This window comes from Carassius gibelio, chromosome B5 (assembly GCF_023724105.1).
Source record: "Carassius gibelio isolate Cgi1373 ecotype wild population from Czech Republic chromosome B5, carGib1.2-hapl.c, whole genome shotgun sequence".
NCBI classification, from domain to species: Eukaryota; Metazoa; Chordata; class Actinopteri; order Cypriniformes; family Cyprinidae; genus Carassius; species Carassius gibelio.
This window is the reverse complement of record NC_068400.1, coordinates 24,333,573-24,352,386: the sequence shown is the minus strand read 5'-3', so window position 1 is coordinate 24,352,386 and position 18,814 is coordinate 24,333,573. Positions and strand designations below refer to the sequence as shown.

The 18,814-nt window shown below is 37.1% G+C and overlaps 1 protein-coding gene across 2 annotated transcripts in view; it reads left to right on the top strand.

The window, feature by feature from the left end:
• Positions 1 to 18,814, top strand: part of col27a1b (collagen, type XXVII, alpha 1b) — a 79,195-nt gene that overhangs the window by 37,450 nt on the left and 22,931 nt on the right. For both annotated transcript variants that reach the window (XM_052557044.1, XM_052557045.1), the window contains exons 11-28: positions 278 to 331; positions 1,142 to 1,186; positions 3,835 to 3,888; positions 6,012 to 6,056; positions 6,178 to 6,231; positions 6,758 to 6,802; positions 7,882 to 7,935; positions 8,214 to 8,267; positions 8,388 to 8,441; positions 8,969 to 9,022; positions 9,128 to 9,181; positions 10,117 to 10,161; positions 10,940 to 10,993; positions 14,722 to 14,766; positions 14,866 to 14,919; positions 15,137 to 15,190; positions 15,875 to 15,928; positions 16,541 to 16,594. In XM_052557044.1, coding sequence (XP_052413004.1) covers positions 278 to 331; positions 1,142 to 1,186; positions 3,835 to 3,888; positions 6,012 to 6,056; positions 6,178 to 6,231; positions 6,758 to 6,802; positions 7,882 to 7,935; positions 8,214 to 8,267; positions 8,388 to 8,441; positions 8,969 to 9,022; positions 9,128 to 9,181; positions 10,117 to 10,161; positions 10,940 to 10,993; positions 14,722 to 14,766; positions 14,866 to 14,919; positions 15,137 to 15,190; positions 15,875 to 15,928; positions 16,541 to 16,594 — 927 coding nt within the window. The remainder of the gene's footprint in view (positions 1 to 277; positions 332 to 1,141; positions 1,187 to 3,834; positions 3,889 to 6,011; positions 6,057 to 6,177; positions 6,232 to 6,757; positions 6,803 to 7,881; positions 7,936 to 8,213; positions 8,268 to 8,387; positions 8,442 to 8,968; positions 9,023 to 9,127; positions 9,182 to 10,116; positions 10,162 to 10,939; positions 10,994 to 14,721; positions 14,767 to 14,865; positions 14,920 to 15,136; positions 15,191 to 15,874; positions 15,929 to 16,540; positions 16,595 to 18,814) is intronic.

Genomic DNA, 18,814 nt, shown 5'->3' with positions numbered 1-18,814 from the left:
CATGTGTATTAACCTTGTGCCCCAACCTTAGCCATCCAGCTGAATGCCAGTGTGATCCCTGGTGTGAGGGTATGTGCCCTTGGACTACATCGTGGAAGCCAGCACCATGCAGTCCATGGGCATATACACTTGCTTCAAGGCCTAGATCTTCACCGAGCGTCCACTGTCCTCAAAAGACCTTTGCAAGTTAATCTGCACTTTATCAAGGGATATTCCGACCATACCACTCTTAAGTCTCTCTGTTTATTTCTTGTCTTCTTACACTCCCCATTTTTAGGGCTTCATTGGAATCCCAGGCGTCTTCGGTCTCCCTGGACCTGATGGAGAAAGAGTGAGTTTTGCTGTTGTTTCTGCACTCAAGTGATTTTCTGCTAATTATGGATGTCATAAAGAAATGCACAGCAAATAGTTTGAATTTGAATGGAGTAGAAATATTCAAATGATGCACAGATTTAGACAAATCTGAACACAGAAAACAAAACAAAAAAAAGATAACACACCAAATGTATGAACAAAACAAACAAAAACTGTTACTAAAGTTGTGCATTATAAGTCCATCGATGATCTCTAGTTTTTAGTAAAACAGTGTGGCATAATGGAGATGTATAGTCTTGGTTTTAAATTCCCCTAGAGGAAATATTACTTAGGCAAAGCCCACACACTTCCATTTGTGCCTTCCATGTATCATTCTTCTTTATAATGGTGGCTTGTAAATCCAGAGCACTTGCTTTGAATAGGAATCCTGGTGAAAGGGGCACGCTCCATTAAAACCACAGAGATCCCCCTTCAAAACAGTAGTTAGTCTCAGTTCTCACAATATTTGCTCAGGAACCTCGAGCTGGTGAATTCCGGCCCGCAATACTTTGTGGAAATAGCAATATAAGCCCCCGGGAGCTGGAATATGGCCTGCTGCGGATTAGCCAGATCATGTCTCCTCTTTTCAGGCCCAGAGGGACAGAGTTCATAGAGATCTGAGAGACCCTTTTGTGTCCAGAACAACAGAAACTAAGACCTTTCAGCATTCACACAGTCTGTTGAGTCTTGGGATTGGTAATAGATTAATTCATTGTGTGCTTTTTTTCTAATTTCTCTTTTTTACCTGTCTTTCCATGCTCTCCTTCTATCTGTTGTCTTCTCTTAGGGTTTACCTGGTGTTCCTGGGAAGAAGGGCAAGATGGGTAGGCCGGTAAAGTTTTCTTTCACCATCCTATCTACAGAAACCTGATGTGAATGACTTGCCTCTGATTTGTGTGAGAGAGTTTGATTCTGTATGCGCTGACTTTATGACCCTCATTATCTTCAATCTTAAAGCAGGGTTTCTCAACCATTGCTCAACAGCCAGTTGGATGGATACATTAGAGTAATTCACCCAAAAATGAACATTTGCTGAAAATTTACTCAGCCTCAGACCATCCAAGATGTAGATGAGTTTGTTTTTTCATCAAAACAGATTGGCCATTAGAATGAGGACTTATATTTTAACCGGAAATAACTGTTTAAAGTTAAAAACATCTTGATGCAGTTATTTTTTTATAAACAAGCAGTTTTTTGTTTGACAAGACGTTAATTGATGGACTGGAGTAGTGTGGATTATTATGATGTTTTTATGTTTTAGGGAAGTCGTGGCCTAGTGGTTAGAGAGTATGACTCCTAACCCTAGGATTGTGGGTTCGAGTCTCGGGCCGGCAATAACACGACTTAGGTGCCCTTGAGCAAGGCACTGAACCCTCAACTGCTCCCCGGGTGCAGCCCACTGCTCCGAGTGTGTGTTCACAGTGTTTGTGTGTGTTCACTGCTGTGTGCGTGCACTTTGGATGGGTTAAATGCAGGGCACAAATTCTGAGTATTGGTCTCCATACTTGGCTGAATGTCACATCACTTTCTTTATCAGCTGTTAAGATTCTTACTCTGACGGCACCCATTCACTCCAGAGGATCCACAAGTGAGTTATTGATGCTAAATTTCTCCAGATCTGTTCCAAAGATCAAACAAACTCATCTACGTGTTATATTTTTAAGCAAACTAACATTTTTGTGACTTTTTTTTTTAAAATCATGATCACATTGCAGCTGACATTCCACATGATAGATAGATAGATAGATAGATAGATAGATAGATAGATAGATAGATAGATAGATAGATAGATAGATAGATAGATAGATAGATGGATAGATATTTTTCATTGTTGCTGAGAGTCTGTCTTGGCAGTAGCTGTTTTATTTTGTCTAGATGAGTAATACTAACTTCCTACTAATTAATTACAAAGTTTTCTCCATCTGCACACCCATAAACATTTTCTATTTACCAAAATGACGTTGGTGCTCTAAGTCTGCATATTTTCAAAAGAACTAGACATTAAGAATTCAGGCTCATCTTTTTCCAAAACAACTTCCAATTATGTGCAGTTCCTTCTAGACTTTAAGGCACACATGCAGTGCCAAAGCACAGATTCATCTGTTCTTAATCAGCAATTCTCAGACTCTGCAGTTCTGTTTGATAGGCAGCACATGCACCTCGGCTGCAACTCACTGTTTGCCGAGGACAAAAAAAGATCTCCGCACAGCGCAAGTGTTGACTTTGGCCTCGAGACAAGCACAGGTTTAGCACACAGTGAAGTGCGACGTCATAGCTCTTGTCCTCTTATATAACGTAACAGTAGATAGAGGGGAAACAGCGCTGTCAGCGAATCCCTGCCGGTCCTCCTCTCGCTGCTCCTGGTCGTTGCCAGTGCAAGGAAACACTGGAATTTCCTGCAGGGCTGACAGAGACGAGAACTGCTTGTTTCTGTGACTCGGCATCAGGCTCTGTTTTCACAAAACAAAACTTCAGGGCAGCCGCAGCCACATTCTTACATTTTTATTAGTACATTCTTAATTGTTGTTGTAAAAAAGGTATTTTTGTCTTGGCATCCTTTAAAATATTTCACTTTACACATTTTTTTTTTAACTTTTATCTATTTATATAGACTGCAAATACTTCATCTAAAATAATATAAATTAACATTAATATTGTGAAATTATATTACTATTTAAGATTTAAAATATTATTTATTCCTGTGATGGCAAAGTTGATCTTTCAGCAGCCACATGATACTTTAGAAATCATTCTTATGAAATATGTTGATTTGGTGCACAAATAGCATTTCCTATTAGCATAAATATTGAAAACTGTTGTGCTGCTTAATTAATTTTTTGGGGCGTATACTCACATTTACTATTGATTTATTGATCACTTTTTCAGATAAAATTTCATTACGTATAGAGCAGTTCATTCACACATTACAACAATTTAAAACATTTAATGTGTTGTCAGTATTTATTGTTAATCTTTCCTATATGGAAAGCATGGCTAAAGTTCAAAAGCAAAATAAAAAATAGTTCTTACTCAACCTTACTATCCACAGTAGAAATAGTAATACAAAAACCTGTTTTATTAACGTACTTCAATAGTGGTAAAACAATTCTGGCCACTAATATACTCAATCCAAAACCACCTTTGTAAAATGAACAATGCTGCAGTGTCTCCCAGTTTTCTAGAACGTGTTGGCTGTATAGGAGATATAGTTGGTGGTTAGAACTTATTCTATCCTATTGCTGCTTTCCTGTGGCTTTTTGTATTTATTTATTTTTTGAGATCCAGTTTTTCAATATCCCATGATTATGGAGTGTTTTTGGAGTTACAGAGGTTTGCGCAGGATTAGAGTGAAGGGACAATGTTTACCATGTGGGCAACTGGAAAGAGCAATGCACAAATGGTATCTGCCCTGAGTCTAAGTGCGGTTTCTTCAAGTCTCGCTCTGCTAAACTCTGCTGTCTCTCACATTTGTGTGCTTAGGGCTTTCCAGGAGATTTTGGGGAGCGAGGACCACCAGGACCTGATGGAAACCCAGTAAGTAGTGCTACATCAACCACCTGGCCAACTGCCATTTGGGGGAACTCCAGTTTTCTAATACTCAGAGAGATTTAAGTATAGTTGTTTGGAGTTATTTTATTATCAGGTTTAATGTATCAGAATACTGCTGCACAGTGAGAGAAAAAAGTCATCCCAAAGTCTCCTAGCCTCTGCATGCCCTTTTCCTTCCTGTCATACACTGTTATACACATACGGTTATACAAGCTGACCGGGCCACGCAAACCGCTACACTCTTATAAATACCTTTGATTTGTGCCACCACAATTGCACACACAAGCCAGTTGGGCGTCCAGTGTGTGCAGCTCAGCATTGAGTAATATTGGTAATGAGGAAATCAGCTGTCACTACCGGAGTCTACAGCAGATATCTGTTTTAGCCATTACAGGGGTTGCTTCACTTCTGAACGTTATGCCATATTCTTTACCTCTTTTTTCATCTTATTCATGTTTCCATGTACCATAATATTCAGACAAGTCATTTTTCTGTCACTGATTTGAATATTAGGAAATGACATCTTATATACATAAGTAGAATACAGTATCTTAGCAATCTATAAAATGTGCATTGTCAAAAATTATTAGCAGAAAATTCTAATGCAAAACCACATTTCATCAGCTTGTTAGTGGCCTTTGCTAAGCCTTTAATTACAGTCACTGTTGCTCATTCTTACAGTTAGGAATTAAAAAAAAAAAAACTATTCAACCTTGAGTATTAGACTACAGATAGTCCTGCACAATTTCTGTTTTGAACATCCAGTATTTTGGTTTGTTAAAGAGATGTGAGCCATTGTGCCATTCTATTGAGTTCATCCCACTGAACATTTTTTAGGTTACTTCCTTTTGTGTTCTGCAGACAAAAGACAGTCACAAGAATGAGTAAATCCTCATCTGCTTAAATCCTACTCTTTCTTACAATTGACTGCAAGCTCATGTTCACATCTGTCCCCATCCAATCAACAATAATTTGATAATACACACTGAATGATCGTCACTTGCATGAACAAGCACAGATTTGCCTCCGATTTCAAGCATTTGTTGGTGATTTCCCAAAACTTGTCGGCCAGTGAAAATCGGGGCTAAAATTGCACCATGTGAACTCGGCATTAGCAACATCCTAGTAGCCATTAAATGGATAGTTCACCCAAAAATGAAAATTGTGTCATTAATTACTCACCCTCACGTCAGAACACAAATTAAGATATTTTAGATGAAGAGTTTTCTGAACCTACATAGACAGGAATGTAACTACCACGTTCAAGGCCCGAAAAGGACATTGTTAAAACAGTCCATGTGACATCATTGGTTCAACCGTAATTTTATGAAGCTATGAGAAGTCTTTTTGTGCACAAAGAAAACAAAAATAATGACTTCATTCTGCAATTCTTCTCTTCCGTGTCTTTCACGTACATTCACAAAAGTTCCATGACGCCTGCATGTGTTGCTGCTGACGCAGGAGCCGGCGTTCTGATGTAGAACCTGCATGTGCTGCGCCTTTTTTGCAAAGAGAGGACTGCAGAAAGCTCGCGGAAGGTGCACCATTCACATACAATGAAGTTTTGTTAAAAAAAAATCCTGGGAATTTAGGAAACAGCCCATTTCAAATATACGCTTGTATGAACTTTTTTTTTCCCAAAGCTGAGCTGGCAGTAGCTTAGCTTAGCGTAGCGCTAGGCAGACCGCCTGACTGCCTGCAGTAGTGTAACCCTAACCATATCGCAAACGTAGAGGACACGCACGCCTTCACCTCAATCCTTTTTATTCATCAGTGGTCACTCAGCAAGAGCAGCCGACCCCGTAACATCTATCTGCTCACTTTCAAAGAACAAGGAAAGCGAAAATACACAGGGGATTTTTTTGGCCTGCTGCTGAAAGAGGAAGTAGGTATGGCAGGTAGCAGCGGGCCAGTCACGCCACACAACAAGCCTGTCTCTGTACTCCACAGCATGCCTCTTTCATTGGCTCACTGAGGGGTAGATGCAGGCAACAGATTAGCTTGCTATCAGTGGGCCAGTCACCCCCACACCACATACTACAGATCCAGCATCCTCAGAGCGAATGATGTGCCAGTAACACTAAGTATCTGCTCATTGTTTCTCACAGGGCGAGATGGGTGCCCCAGGTCCTGTTGGCATCCCTGGTTTTATTGTGAGTAAACAAACATTCACTTATTAACTTTAAAATTTTTTTTTTTTTCTGTTGGCCTGTGAATGTAATGTGTGCATTGTACATTTTCATGCTTGTTTATGCTTTTTATATTTCATGGCAGGGTGATATGGGTCTTGTTGGAATTGTGGGTCTTCCTGGATTAATAGGACCAAAGGTGATTACATTGAAATTGCTATGAACATCCATGCTGAAAAGACTATTTCAAACTAGCCTAAAGGGATTTGCTGGTTTTAGTTGATTTAGCATGATTTGGCTGGTCTCCCAGCCTAAAAAGTAGCCAAAACCCTTCTAAAACAAGAAAAACACACCAATCTAACCAGCTTGGTCAGGCTGGGAGAAATCAGAGGAAATTAACTTACAAAATTGCTTTCTTATAGTTGTCTTTGCACTCTACACTGGAATAACAACATACATGTTAACATTATTATTTTAACAATTGAAATCACACACAGTGGTACATAATACTTCAATTCTCAACACATTATTTAAGTGACATATATTAATATGGATTATTTTCATAGCTACAAATGTTTTAAGCAACACTATTTAATAAATGAACTGTACAGACAAGTTCGGTTTGCATTTAAGGAGCTGCTGATGGTTAAAACATATGGCCTTCAATTCATAAAACAATTTTACCAATTCTTCTTTTCAACAATTGTCTGTTTGTTGTATTGCAGGGTATACCAGGAAACCCAGGCGATTCTGGACTGAAAGGTGATAAGGTGATTTGAATAACCTTTATTAGCTTTTGCTTCTTCTGTATTTGATTGCACAGAGCCACTATTAACAGAGACTGAGATTAGCTGTAACATGCTAAGATGCTGTCAGTCACAGATACATAAAGTTAAGAGTCAGGAGGAATAATTTTTTAAAGCACTTCACTTCATCAAGGATGCATTAAATTGATCATAAGTGACAGTAAAGACATGTATGTTACAAAAGATTTCAACTCTGTTCAACTATCATCATGGAAGATAAAAATTAAGCAGCACTACTGTTTTTTAGCATGAATAGTAATGATAAGAAATGTTTCGTGAGCAGCAAATCAGCATATCTGAATTATTTCTGAAGGATTGTTTGATACTGAAGACTGGAGTTAAGGCTGCTGAAAATTTTGCTTTGCCATTACAAAATTAAATTAAATTTTTAAATATATAAATGGAAACAGTTAAATTGTAATATTTCATAATAGTACTGGTTTTACTATATTTTTGATCTAACAAATAAAGCTTGGTGAGCATCAGTGACCATTCAAAACCATTGATTCGATATGATGACACATAATCCATACATAACTCAGAAGAGTTCTCTCTATCTGTCTGTGACTGTACATAAATAAATAAACAAACAGACAGAGATTTTCAGATATGTGTGACTTTTCAATAAAATCTGCTTTAAAATTCAAACAGTAATGAACATTATTCTATCAAGTATTGATCAATATGTTTTAGCAAAATAGTAAAGCAATAATATTGTTACTGAGGTGTGCTTTTATGCAAGATTTAATATTAGAGGACGCTGGTCTGTGTCGGTCTCTCTGTCTGCCAGCTGGACAGGTGCTGGCAGCCCTGTACTCAAATGTTGTATTTTGTTGCTAGATATTAACAAGGCTTTGTTTTGGCCAGCTTTTCTGATCTCCATGTCTACAGTTACAGACACATTGTAACATAGGTACAGATACAATACAGACATAGAGACAGTATCTGGAGTAACTGGACTAAAGCTGTGATTGAACTGCTGGGACATCTTGACTTAAAGGCCGGAGAGTGATGTTTTGTCACTGTTTTGTCTCTGTCGACAGGGTGAAGTCGGGTTTCCAGGTGAACCGGGAGAACCTGGATTTCAAGGTGACAAGGTATTTCAGAAAACAGCTTTTCTTTTGATGTGTTCACACAGTGAGTAATATAAAAAAAAACTGTTCAATAAATAAAGAATAGTGTAGAAACTGTTATTCAATTTCACAGTTCAGTACAAAGAAACCTTATCATTGAATTAACTGTGAAATCTTGAAATAGAAAGACTGTATTTTCTTATAAATCATACTGCAGTCATCTTTTATTTACAACTTTACAAGACCCGAACAGAGGTTTTAAATTAACTAACTATGTACTTATAAATAACTGAATTTTCCAGGGTAATCAGGGCCCACCAGGTTTACCAGGAATTCGAGGAAAGCCAGGACCACAGGTTAATTCATACAACTTTTTAATGATTCTTGTTATTTCATTGTATTTTAGCAGGTTGATTAATCTTAAATCTTTAGCTCTGATTTGTCAAAGAGTCCAATTATAGCTTTTTGTCTTTCAGGGGAAGCCTGGAGATAAAGGCCCAGATGGTTTGCCAGGCCCATCTGGCCCTGAGGTAATTGTGCTTTCATTTCAGGCCAAATTTACAAAGACAGAAGGTCATTGCCTTGTGTACAATTAAAGACTAATGATTTCTTGTTTTACACTACACATCTAATCACAAATCAGCTGTGTCTGTTATGAGATTCAATTCTTCCTACTGAAGTTTAGTTCGCAAACAAAACCATGCACAAACCAACAAGAAATAAACTATAGTAAAATAGCATAAAAACATCACACAGTGTCTTTTAGCTGCACATAAGTGCACATTTTATGTCTTAAATTGGCATAAAAAAACTTATCCAACTTGCACACTTACAACATAAAGGTCCATTTGTAGTGCACTTGGCTGTAGTTCCTTCATTTTGTGTTAATTTAAAATAACTGCAGAGAGATGGACATTCATTTGCAGTTGTTTAGAAACTCACACAGTCCTCCCAATAGCTTTCAGAGCGAGAAGTTGTAGTTGAGTAGCTAAGGGAGTCTTCTTAGATAAAGTAAAATGAATGTAGTGCTAAGACTAGTGTTGTTGTCTTTTCTCAGGGGTTTCCAGGGGATTTTGGACCACCAGGACAGAATGGCGCTGAGGGCCCAAAGGTGTGAATCTCTCCTCTTTAAGCTTTTGGTCCCCTTTCCAAAATGTATAATTGGGTCCCAAATTGTAAAATGGGGCAAATATGATCATTTTTTAATACCTCGCAGGGGAATGCAGGAACGAGAGGGATTCCAGGCCCTGGAGGGGTTCCTGGACTTGAGGTACAGTAGGATCCGGACAAGTTCTGACCCTTCTTTGGTTTAGGAATAAATTAATGGCTGTAAATCGGAATGTGCACCCATATGCAGTATCTGCATATATAGTTATAAACAGTGTGTAATATAAACATGTTTATGTGATAATCATCATCTGTGCATAACTGTATTTCTGTCATTTAAAAAACATAAAAAGTTACTTCATGCTGCAGCTACATTTGCAAGTCTATTGGCATATACAAGGAAGCAATTTGTAGTCACAAAAACAGCATCTAATATGTCCAGTTGGAAGTATCATTGATAAATATAAGCCTTTGGGTAAAGCCAAATATATCCATGTTTGGCGTACATTCGTTTTTGTGCTAGGCCAGTAAAATTATTTTGTAAACCCATCAAGACCTGGATTATTTACCATTACACAGTCTTGAGATTCCATGGAATAGACATACTTTTTCTATGATATATTACAGTATGCAATTTACAGGTGATACATTAATGCAAACAACAACTAGATATGTTTCAATTTTGGATACCACATCAGTACAGGGACCGATTCTCATTATTACCTAGTTGTTTATTAGCATGACTATTGCTGTTTATTAGTACTTAGTACTGTACCAACACAATGAGGCACAACTTTAACAAAATCTAATCTAATCAAATGATCAAGACCAGTTTAGAGCTATTCTGCATTTTTTGGTGTTGAAAATAACATTTCTATAGCAAAGAATAAGCAACACCACATTTTAAAACAATCTTAATTCAGTTTTAAATATAAAACATAGTTTATTAAAAGCTTATTAGAATCTAAGATGTCATTTTATTACTGGGGTTTTCAAAAGGTTTTTGCTCATATGCATATCAAAAAGGTTAATATCCTAATCAGTATCATTTTGTAGATGCTTCTTCAAAAATGACAACGCCTCTTTTTTAAACCACAGGGGGATCAGGGCCCACTAGGACCACCAGGGGGTCCAGGACTAGAGGTGAGTGCTTTCTTGATACACTTAGATGTCAATTAGACATCTTAGCAATCACATTGACTTATAGCCTTTTGACTTTCTAAGGAACCTTACGGCTCCTGACTCGAGGCTTCCTTTAAAGTTGTTCATGCTGGTTCATATTTTCTTATAATTTTCTAATTTTTGTGTGTTACAGTTGAGCATTTAGTGTAATATAGTATTAGACTTCAGGCACTCCTGTTGGTTTATGTCACTCAGCAAAGACTTTTATAATGTGTTAGTTTTAAAATCCTCCAAATACAACAATCTCCCTCTCTCCCAAACCAATTTCACAACACCATACAGACTCGACTCTGATTCAGCAATGATGGCATAAAATAAAATGTCTGTCCTCATGCCAAAGCTTGTCATACAAACAGCTGCCTGTACCTGACAACAAGAGATGGATTCGAATTAACAGTTCATTGCATTTAACCCAGTTTTTCATGTACAAACCTTGCCAAAGAGTCTGTCCAAGTGAGGCCAGTGTGGATAATTTAGCTAATGATGCAAAAGAGTCAGACATTAGCTAAGAGAAGACCAGGGGATAACTATCAGAGCTCCAACATAAACACTTCTGAGTATTGTTCACTGGATCTGTGAGACTGGAGGTGATGCATCTGTTTCTGAATTATTCTGGGAGAGCTCATATGTTGGTGAATGGAGGAGATTGGTCCCAGGGACAGGGGCTAATGAGATGTCAGGGAGTAGATTTAGAGGCCTGGGAGTCCAGTACTATGGGTCATTTCTACTTTCTGTTCAGGGCAGACCTGGGAGGAAGGGTTTCCCTGGGAAACCAGGGGAGGATGGAATGAAGGTAAGAATTAATGACAGCCAAATAGCTACTATAATTTAGACTCCAATTGTCCATTAAATGTGTTTCTTCAACTATTTGGCCAAGTTTGGCCAAATGGAAAATCTTTAGACTCTCAATCTCCATAGGTTTTTCTTTAAAAGTAATCTATTCTTAATGAAAATTCTCACCACATTATTTCATCATCACATCATGTTAACCATATAAAGCCTAATGTATGAAATAATATCCAAGATAATTTGTGTTAATAAAGGTATCATTCTTGAAACGTGAGGCATTTATGGCTAATATAGTATGGCGTAGGAGAAAATAGAGTTCATAAAGGCATCGGTTTTATTCAGGGGCCCAAAATATATGCAATTTGATGCAGTTACTGATGGAGAGAAATAAGATTAAATTCTGATAGCTAGTAATGTAAATCAGTGAGATCTTTATAACCAGGGGTGCACATAAGTGGTCCGCATGGCCGCATGCGCGACCAAAATAAAAAATGCGCTATATAAATAAATACTGACAGCCCATTGCGTACCAACATGGTTGAAAGCTGTTAATAAACAATTACCATTTTAGATTGACGAACTGTTCTATATAATTAGAGATGTTCCGATACCCTTTTTCTCTTCCCGATACCGATACCTGGGCTCAGTGTATCGGCCGATACCGAGTACTGATCCGATACCTGGGTGTGTATCTGTATATACAGCTGTATATACTACTAGCCCTGTGTAAATTGCTAGAATTATTTTATGGTGTGCTTCAGACTGATCCCTTAATAAAACATGAACAAATACATGGTGAACTACTGTATTCATTGCAGTATTTTTATTATCTGACATAAATTTGACAGTATTATTTATTTTCTTAAGCAAAAAAGAACTTCAAATGCAGCCAAAAATCTAACACCGCAAACTAAAAAAGGTATTTTAGTTTTACAATATAACTGTATAAAAAACGGCAACAAATAAGTCTAGGAATATAAAAAATTATATATTAATCAGAAAATCTCGTTACAACAAAACAAATAAAAAAACAAGCAACCGTCTAGGCATAAATATAATTATTAATAGAGACGTATTATTATTACTACATAGAGACACAGCTAAATCTACTGTAGGCTACAACAGTAGCTTAATATATATATATATTATATATATATATATATATATATATATATATATATATATATATATATATATATATATATATATACCGAAATATACTCGGGAGTCGGGTACCGAATATACTCGGGAGTCTGTAACTTACTACCGGTACTACAGAGACATACTGCTAAACACTGATCTATAATATAGAAGCGGCTTCACTGTCTGTTGGCAGTTTAGAACGCGATGAGCGATCCAGTCATATATAGATCAGTGCTGCTAACGCGTCTTCATTTCTTCTTCGCTGCTTTAAACAGGGGTTGCTTGTGGCAACACAGCAAAACTTCCTGTGTTTGCAATTCATTCTGAGCAGCGAAGAAGAACCGTGCAGCGGTTAGGCAAAGCTAGCTTTCATAACTAGGTCTTGTTTAAGAAAATGGTATCGGATCGGTATATGTGTTCATGTACTCGCCGATGCCGATATATATTTTCAAACTGAAAGCATAAATCTAGGCTATCCCATGCTTTTAACTGTAACACTCATTTACTGACGCTCTTTAATCAGCAGCAGCGCTAAATCCAGAAGCACATCTACTTACTTGCAAGCAACCCTTCAAAATAAAAGCCTACAGATTTTAAGTTAGAAAATTATGAAAAAGCTTTTATTTATTTATTTTTAGATGCTTTTACCCAAAGCGACGTACAATTGCGGAATACATAAAGTGATTGTTCTTAAAGAGGCAAACAAGAAAGTAGTAGTAAATATTAGCATTTTATTTTAAAATTTACTAGCTATAAAATAATTGTATTTGTATTTAATACTAGGCCTACCTTTTGTTTTTAATAATAGTAAACAAACATTATTATTTAGTTAATTTTATTAAAAAAAAATTAAATAAAATAGTGCAATAATATTAATTCATTATTTATAATAATAATAATTCATTTTTTTATAGTTATATAATATTCAATGGGTCCCAATATTTAATGGGTCACAGTATTTGCAGTGTGAGGACCAAACCAAATATGCAGGTTCTCTTATGAGAACCAGGCTGAAAAAATTATGTGCACCCCAGTTTATAACTGCTTGAATCTGATTGACAAATGTTCCAAGGTGAGCAATTCTTTTCAGGGAAACACACGGATAAAATAGTTCCAGGCAGGTCTTGACCACATAACATGTCCATATCACTTCGCTGTTATTTCAAAGGTCCTTATAATTTACATCAACAAAAGAACCAAACCCCACAACGACAATGACCAAGCAATTTAGTATAGTAAACAACGAGATAACAGATAAACCGCTAAAACAGATAAACTTACATTCTGGCTATTAGCGGAGATGCTGCTGCTAGTTACTATTGAGAGGCGCACAGACATGTGTTTTACACATGCTTAATTTCCCTATCCTTCTGTCCGTCTAACAACTTCATTATTAAGTATTTGGAACTGCATTAGTCTGCTATAAAAGACTCAATCCTCCGTTACAAAGTCTAAAGTGACGTTTTTGAATTAGCAATGGAGGTGTTGTAGATGAGATATGTACTAAATAAATCCTACTCACAGGAGCGCTTTAAGGACAAAAACCTGATGAATATCTTTAAATGCAACATCTGAGCAATATTTGAGGTGCGGTAACTATGTTATAAGTTCCATAATTGACTCCTTACAAAAAAACATAAAAATACTGTAAATAAATATATCAGTGGTCACTCTGTGTCTTCCAATAATATGTCTTATAAGATTTTTAAATGTTTAGTTTTATTATCAAAGCTCTGTAATATTAATGTAATGAAATGCAATACAATGATGATTAAGAGATAGAAGAAAATGTTCATCAATAGCTTGTTAATCAGTTTTTTTTATGTATGGATAATCAAGGAAGTTGCTTCAGTCCATCCTGAAATAGTACTAAAAGGTATTTTTTAAAAGTTATGTTTACTTCATTTACTTCGTAAAAATCTGTAAATATTTCATAGCAAAAAGACACATGTACTACAACCTGAAGTTGGACATTTTTACAATTATACTACTAAATGTTTTACTTGCAAAAAAGTATAAGCTAAAATCAGACAACAGAAGAATGTAGTAGATGTTGTTTTAATAATGTTGATAATTAGAGGCTTTAGACGTTTGCATACAGATGGCTTTATACAGTAGAGTTAACAGCATTCTGTGATGAAAATGACATTTGAATACAAAATTTGAAAGTAAAAAGATTTTTTTTAATAAAATAGTTTTTAATAAATATAGTATTTAAGACTAATTTCAAAAATGTATTCTAAATACAATAGAAAAAATATTTTTTCTACACATTGTGTACTTTTGACTAAATTACAAAATTATGTTTGTAACATTTGCCCTTAATTTTTCTTGTTCTCACACATCACATGTGTCTTATTTCATCCCAAGCTCTTCACTGACGCTGTTGTCTCCTTGGTAAACAAGCACACTAATGTCGGAATAAACCTAATTATGGGCAATATAGTGTCATAGTTGAAGAAACACCTTTTACTTGTTTCTGTTCCCAATAATGTGTGAATGAGTCCTCTTTATTAGAGATTGTTATGTTGTTAATGAATACATTAACATCTGAGTTTCTGAATTGCAAATCGTGTCCCTTTACTGTAGGGAGAGCCTGGATTTCCTGGAAATCCTGGGATGCTTGGTGAGATGGTAAAGGATTTTTCCTATACTTGTTTATATTTCTATGCATTTTAACATTGAGTTAATAATCGATGAGTTTCTTTTTCCTTATTTCTTTGTGCGCCATAGGGTCTTATTGGTTTTGTCGGACCTGTCGGGGAGGTGGGGTTTCCTGGAGAAAAGGTCAGCATTCTGTTTCACAGCAGTTTCACAGCATTCCGCCTAATCTATCATGTTAAATTCAGATTAATCTTGGTTCCTGTTTATATATGGCATGTGTTTTAAATCAATCATCAGACATTTATGTTGGTTTTGTATCATGGTCAATGCTGTCTTTCCTTGATGTTAGTGTTATCTTCTGCTGTGTTGTTTGGCTTAGATGTGTTTCTTGTGCTCTCAGGGAGATCGGGGTGAGATGGGTCTGCCCGGGCCAGCTGGAGAAAAGGGAGCGATGGTAAGGAGTAAGTCTGGATCACGTCTCCGCTCTCAGGGGAACCTTGGGCAGTCACTATAACTCACACAGATCACAATGGTTGGAAAGTAGTAGTATGTGGGAAAATGCCTCATCAGCCATTTTCCATTCATGAGATAATCAGCTAGACCACTGCAAGAGTCGTTTCCCTTTCAATGACATAAGAAAATTGTAGCCATTTGCTGCGCGAAGTGGTTTGGGAACAATGTCAAAGTTGAAACCAAATTCAAGCCACTCCAAAGAACTCCAACAGCAGCCCTCCAGTCTTTCCAAGAAGTTTTGTCGTCATTTCAGTGTTTCAGTAGTTCCTATAACACGTAAAACTGTCTGTATGTATTAGTTGTCCATGGCAATTCAAAAAATAGTCCTTCTTCATTTCCATTGTTAATTAAGAGCGCTTGCCAACGAACAACATAGGAGTTGTTCTCTGTGTAGTTTACTGCATCATGCTTGTAAGAGCTCTTCGATGCTGCACAAATATTTTAATAATAGTATCACATGCTTTTTTGTGTAAATTGCCACACCACCAAAGTAACTTGCAATGGTGTAGAGTTGTTAATTTGAAACGGAACAATAAAGCAAACACAACTGAGTGAGAGTTTTGTAGAAATTAGTTCTTGTAATAGAGATTGTTCTATAATGATGTGTCTGTGATTGTTGTTTTAGGGACACCCAGGGCCCCCGGGTGAGAGAGGCCCATCTGGACCAGAAGGTCCACCAGTAAGTCAATGTTATGTATTCAGTATATATAAACTGACTTAATTTATCCCTGGCCAAGAGTCTCTGCAAAAAGTAACATCAGCACAAATCAGCTCTGTTTTGCGTCTTACTTTTCTGTGGTAATTTCCACGTCTTGTGCAGTCGTCAGGTAAATCCAGATCACAGAAACATCATAACCGGCCAAGTCTGTCTCATTTTATTCAGTAATCAAATTAACATTTTGCCTCCACACAGCACTATTTACATTCTCTCATTAGAGCTGTCCATGGACTCTGATGATAGACTCAGACACTAGCATCATTAGAGTCCTACTGAATGAAACCTGACAACTCCTTGGGCTTCTTTGCTCTTTTCACACGAATGTTGACATCATGCAAACGTTTGGCAGGAAATACCTTTTGAAGGCACTCTGATGACCCTATGAGGAGGGCAAAAAGTGCAGCGGAGTACAAACATAAACACTAGCCTTTGAAGGACAGAGCTTTGACCCTGTAGTTGTAATCGGGTCAAGAGATGTTTGTTTGCCTGCCAGAGACTCTTGCCAGCTCTAACTGATTTTCTCAGGGAACATTCTCCTGCTGCCTGATTCAGGACTCTGTTGTGTGTTTTCAGGGGCCTCCCGGGTCTAGGGGCCACAGCGGCACCAGAGGACCCAAAGGCAGAATGGTAAGAACAGATCATTTTGACTATTAGTAATGATGGTCCTTACATGAACATGTGCTTTGGAAAGTCAAAATGCTCAAGAATGTAAGATGGAAGTAAGATGTATTTTTGTAAAACAGTATAATGTTCAAGCTACGCTCATCAGCAGAAGACTTCATTTCACAAATCTATATTAAATTAACATATTTTTGTAATCTCTCTAGATCGTTATCACTGTATACTCAAGATTTTTTTTTTAAGAAGAGGCCATTGAAGTTCACAAAGGCCTGTAATGAGCTTTGCATTGGCAAATATATATATAGTTCTGTCATCTTTGGATGGTATTGCATCCTGCTAATGCAGTGGTTACTGGAAGCTATACTGGGCTATATTTCCTTTGTATTTACAGTCAGTGACAGCATCATGGCAGAAGAGCTTGACAGATGGTATCTTTACATCAGCTCCTATTACATTACCATTAAAACCTAATTAAACATTTTAAATGACACGCCACTTCTACATTCAAATTTCCTGTATTTTAGTTTTATCCCCACAACTGTAATGATAATCCCCACAGTGATGATACTGTCTACAAAGCTCAAGCACAAAACATTAGGAAAAACCTTTCAATGATTGGGGAAAAAATCTATTTCACATAATGTAAAAAAAAAAAACTATATATATAAAAAAGTCCAGCTGCAGTTAGACTTCTTTAGAAGTGAAAAAGTACTAACACAATGAAGGAATCAGTGCCTCCCACAGGGATCTGTTCCGAATCAAAGCGAGCCATGGGAGTTAAGGGCAAACAAAAGACAGTCTCCGATCAGCTGTGGAGAAGAGGCAATACTCATGAGCAGCTTGAAGCATTTCGAATTTACTGTGAAAGTCGAGTTTTAGCGTGTGTCATAGGTTATGGGTGTTATGGGTAATAGGAACGTGGGGGTTGCTAAAGAGTTCAGCCTTCAAGTACTGATGGGAAATTATGTCAGTGATGTCAGATTTATGATGTTTCAGCAGATAAGAACACTCAAAAAACTTTTCAAGTCAATATGAAAACCATTTGCACCAATTTTACTTCTGTAATGTGACAAATTTCAAAGAGAAACACAATATTCAATGAGAAAAAATTTAGGATTGGTGGATTTTATCCTTCAGTAAACTGGCCTTTCTATGACCTAATTGGCTTTAAGGCCCTGATATACTTCAAACGAAATCGAAGAACGAACTGATATGATGTAATTTCAAACAGAATCAGGCTGAAACAATCTTCGTTTTGAGTTTGTTTCGGCAGTTTTAAACAGCTGACCAAAGCGAACTTTCTGTTTGTTTCGGCTCCTAAACACCTTTGAGTTTCTATTGGTCCGTGGCGGTTATGCAGTTGGTGGGTGTGTTCTGAAACTAGACCTTCTTTGACGTGCAATTTTATATTTTTTTTTGGTTCATTTCTCATTCAGCGGAGGTCAGGCAAGATCGCTCGTAGAAAGACTTTAAAGGGTTAGTTCACCCAAAAATAAAAATTATGTCATTAATAACTCACCCTTATGCTGTTCCAAACATGTAAGACCTCCTTTAATCTTCGGAAAACAGTTTAAGATATTTTAGATTTAGTCCGAGAGCTCTCAGTCCCTCCATTGAAGCTGTGTGTACGGTATACTGTCCATGTCCAGAAAGGTAAGAAAAACATCATCAAAGTAGTCCATGTGACATCAGAGAGTCCGTTAGAATTTTTTGAAGCATCGAAAATACATTTTGGTCCAAAAATAGCAAAAACTTTATTCATCATTGTCTTCTCTTCTGTGTCTGTGTGAGAGAGAGTTCAAATCAAAGCAGTCTGGATATCCGGTTCGCGAACGAATCACAGTTCATCAAATCGAACTGAATCGTTTTTAACGGTTTGCATCTCTAATACGCATTAATCCACAAATTACTTAAGCTGTTAACTTTTTTAATGTGGCTGACACTCCCTCTGAGTTCAAACAAACCAATATCCCGGAGTAATTCATGTACTCAAACAGTACACTGACTGAACTGCTGTGAAGAGAGAATTGAAGATGAACACCGAGCCGAGCCAGATAACGAACAAACCATTGACTCGTTCACGAGTCAAGAACCGTTTCTGTCAGACGCGTCCGATTCGTGAACCGAGGAGCTGATGATACTGCGCATGTGTGATTCAGCGTGAAGCAGACTGACACACAGAGCGTCTGAACTGAACTGATTCTTTTGATGATTGATTCTGAACTG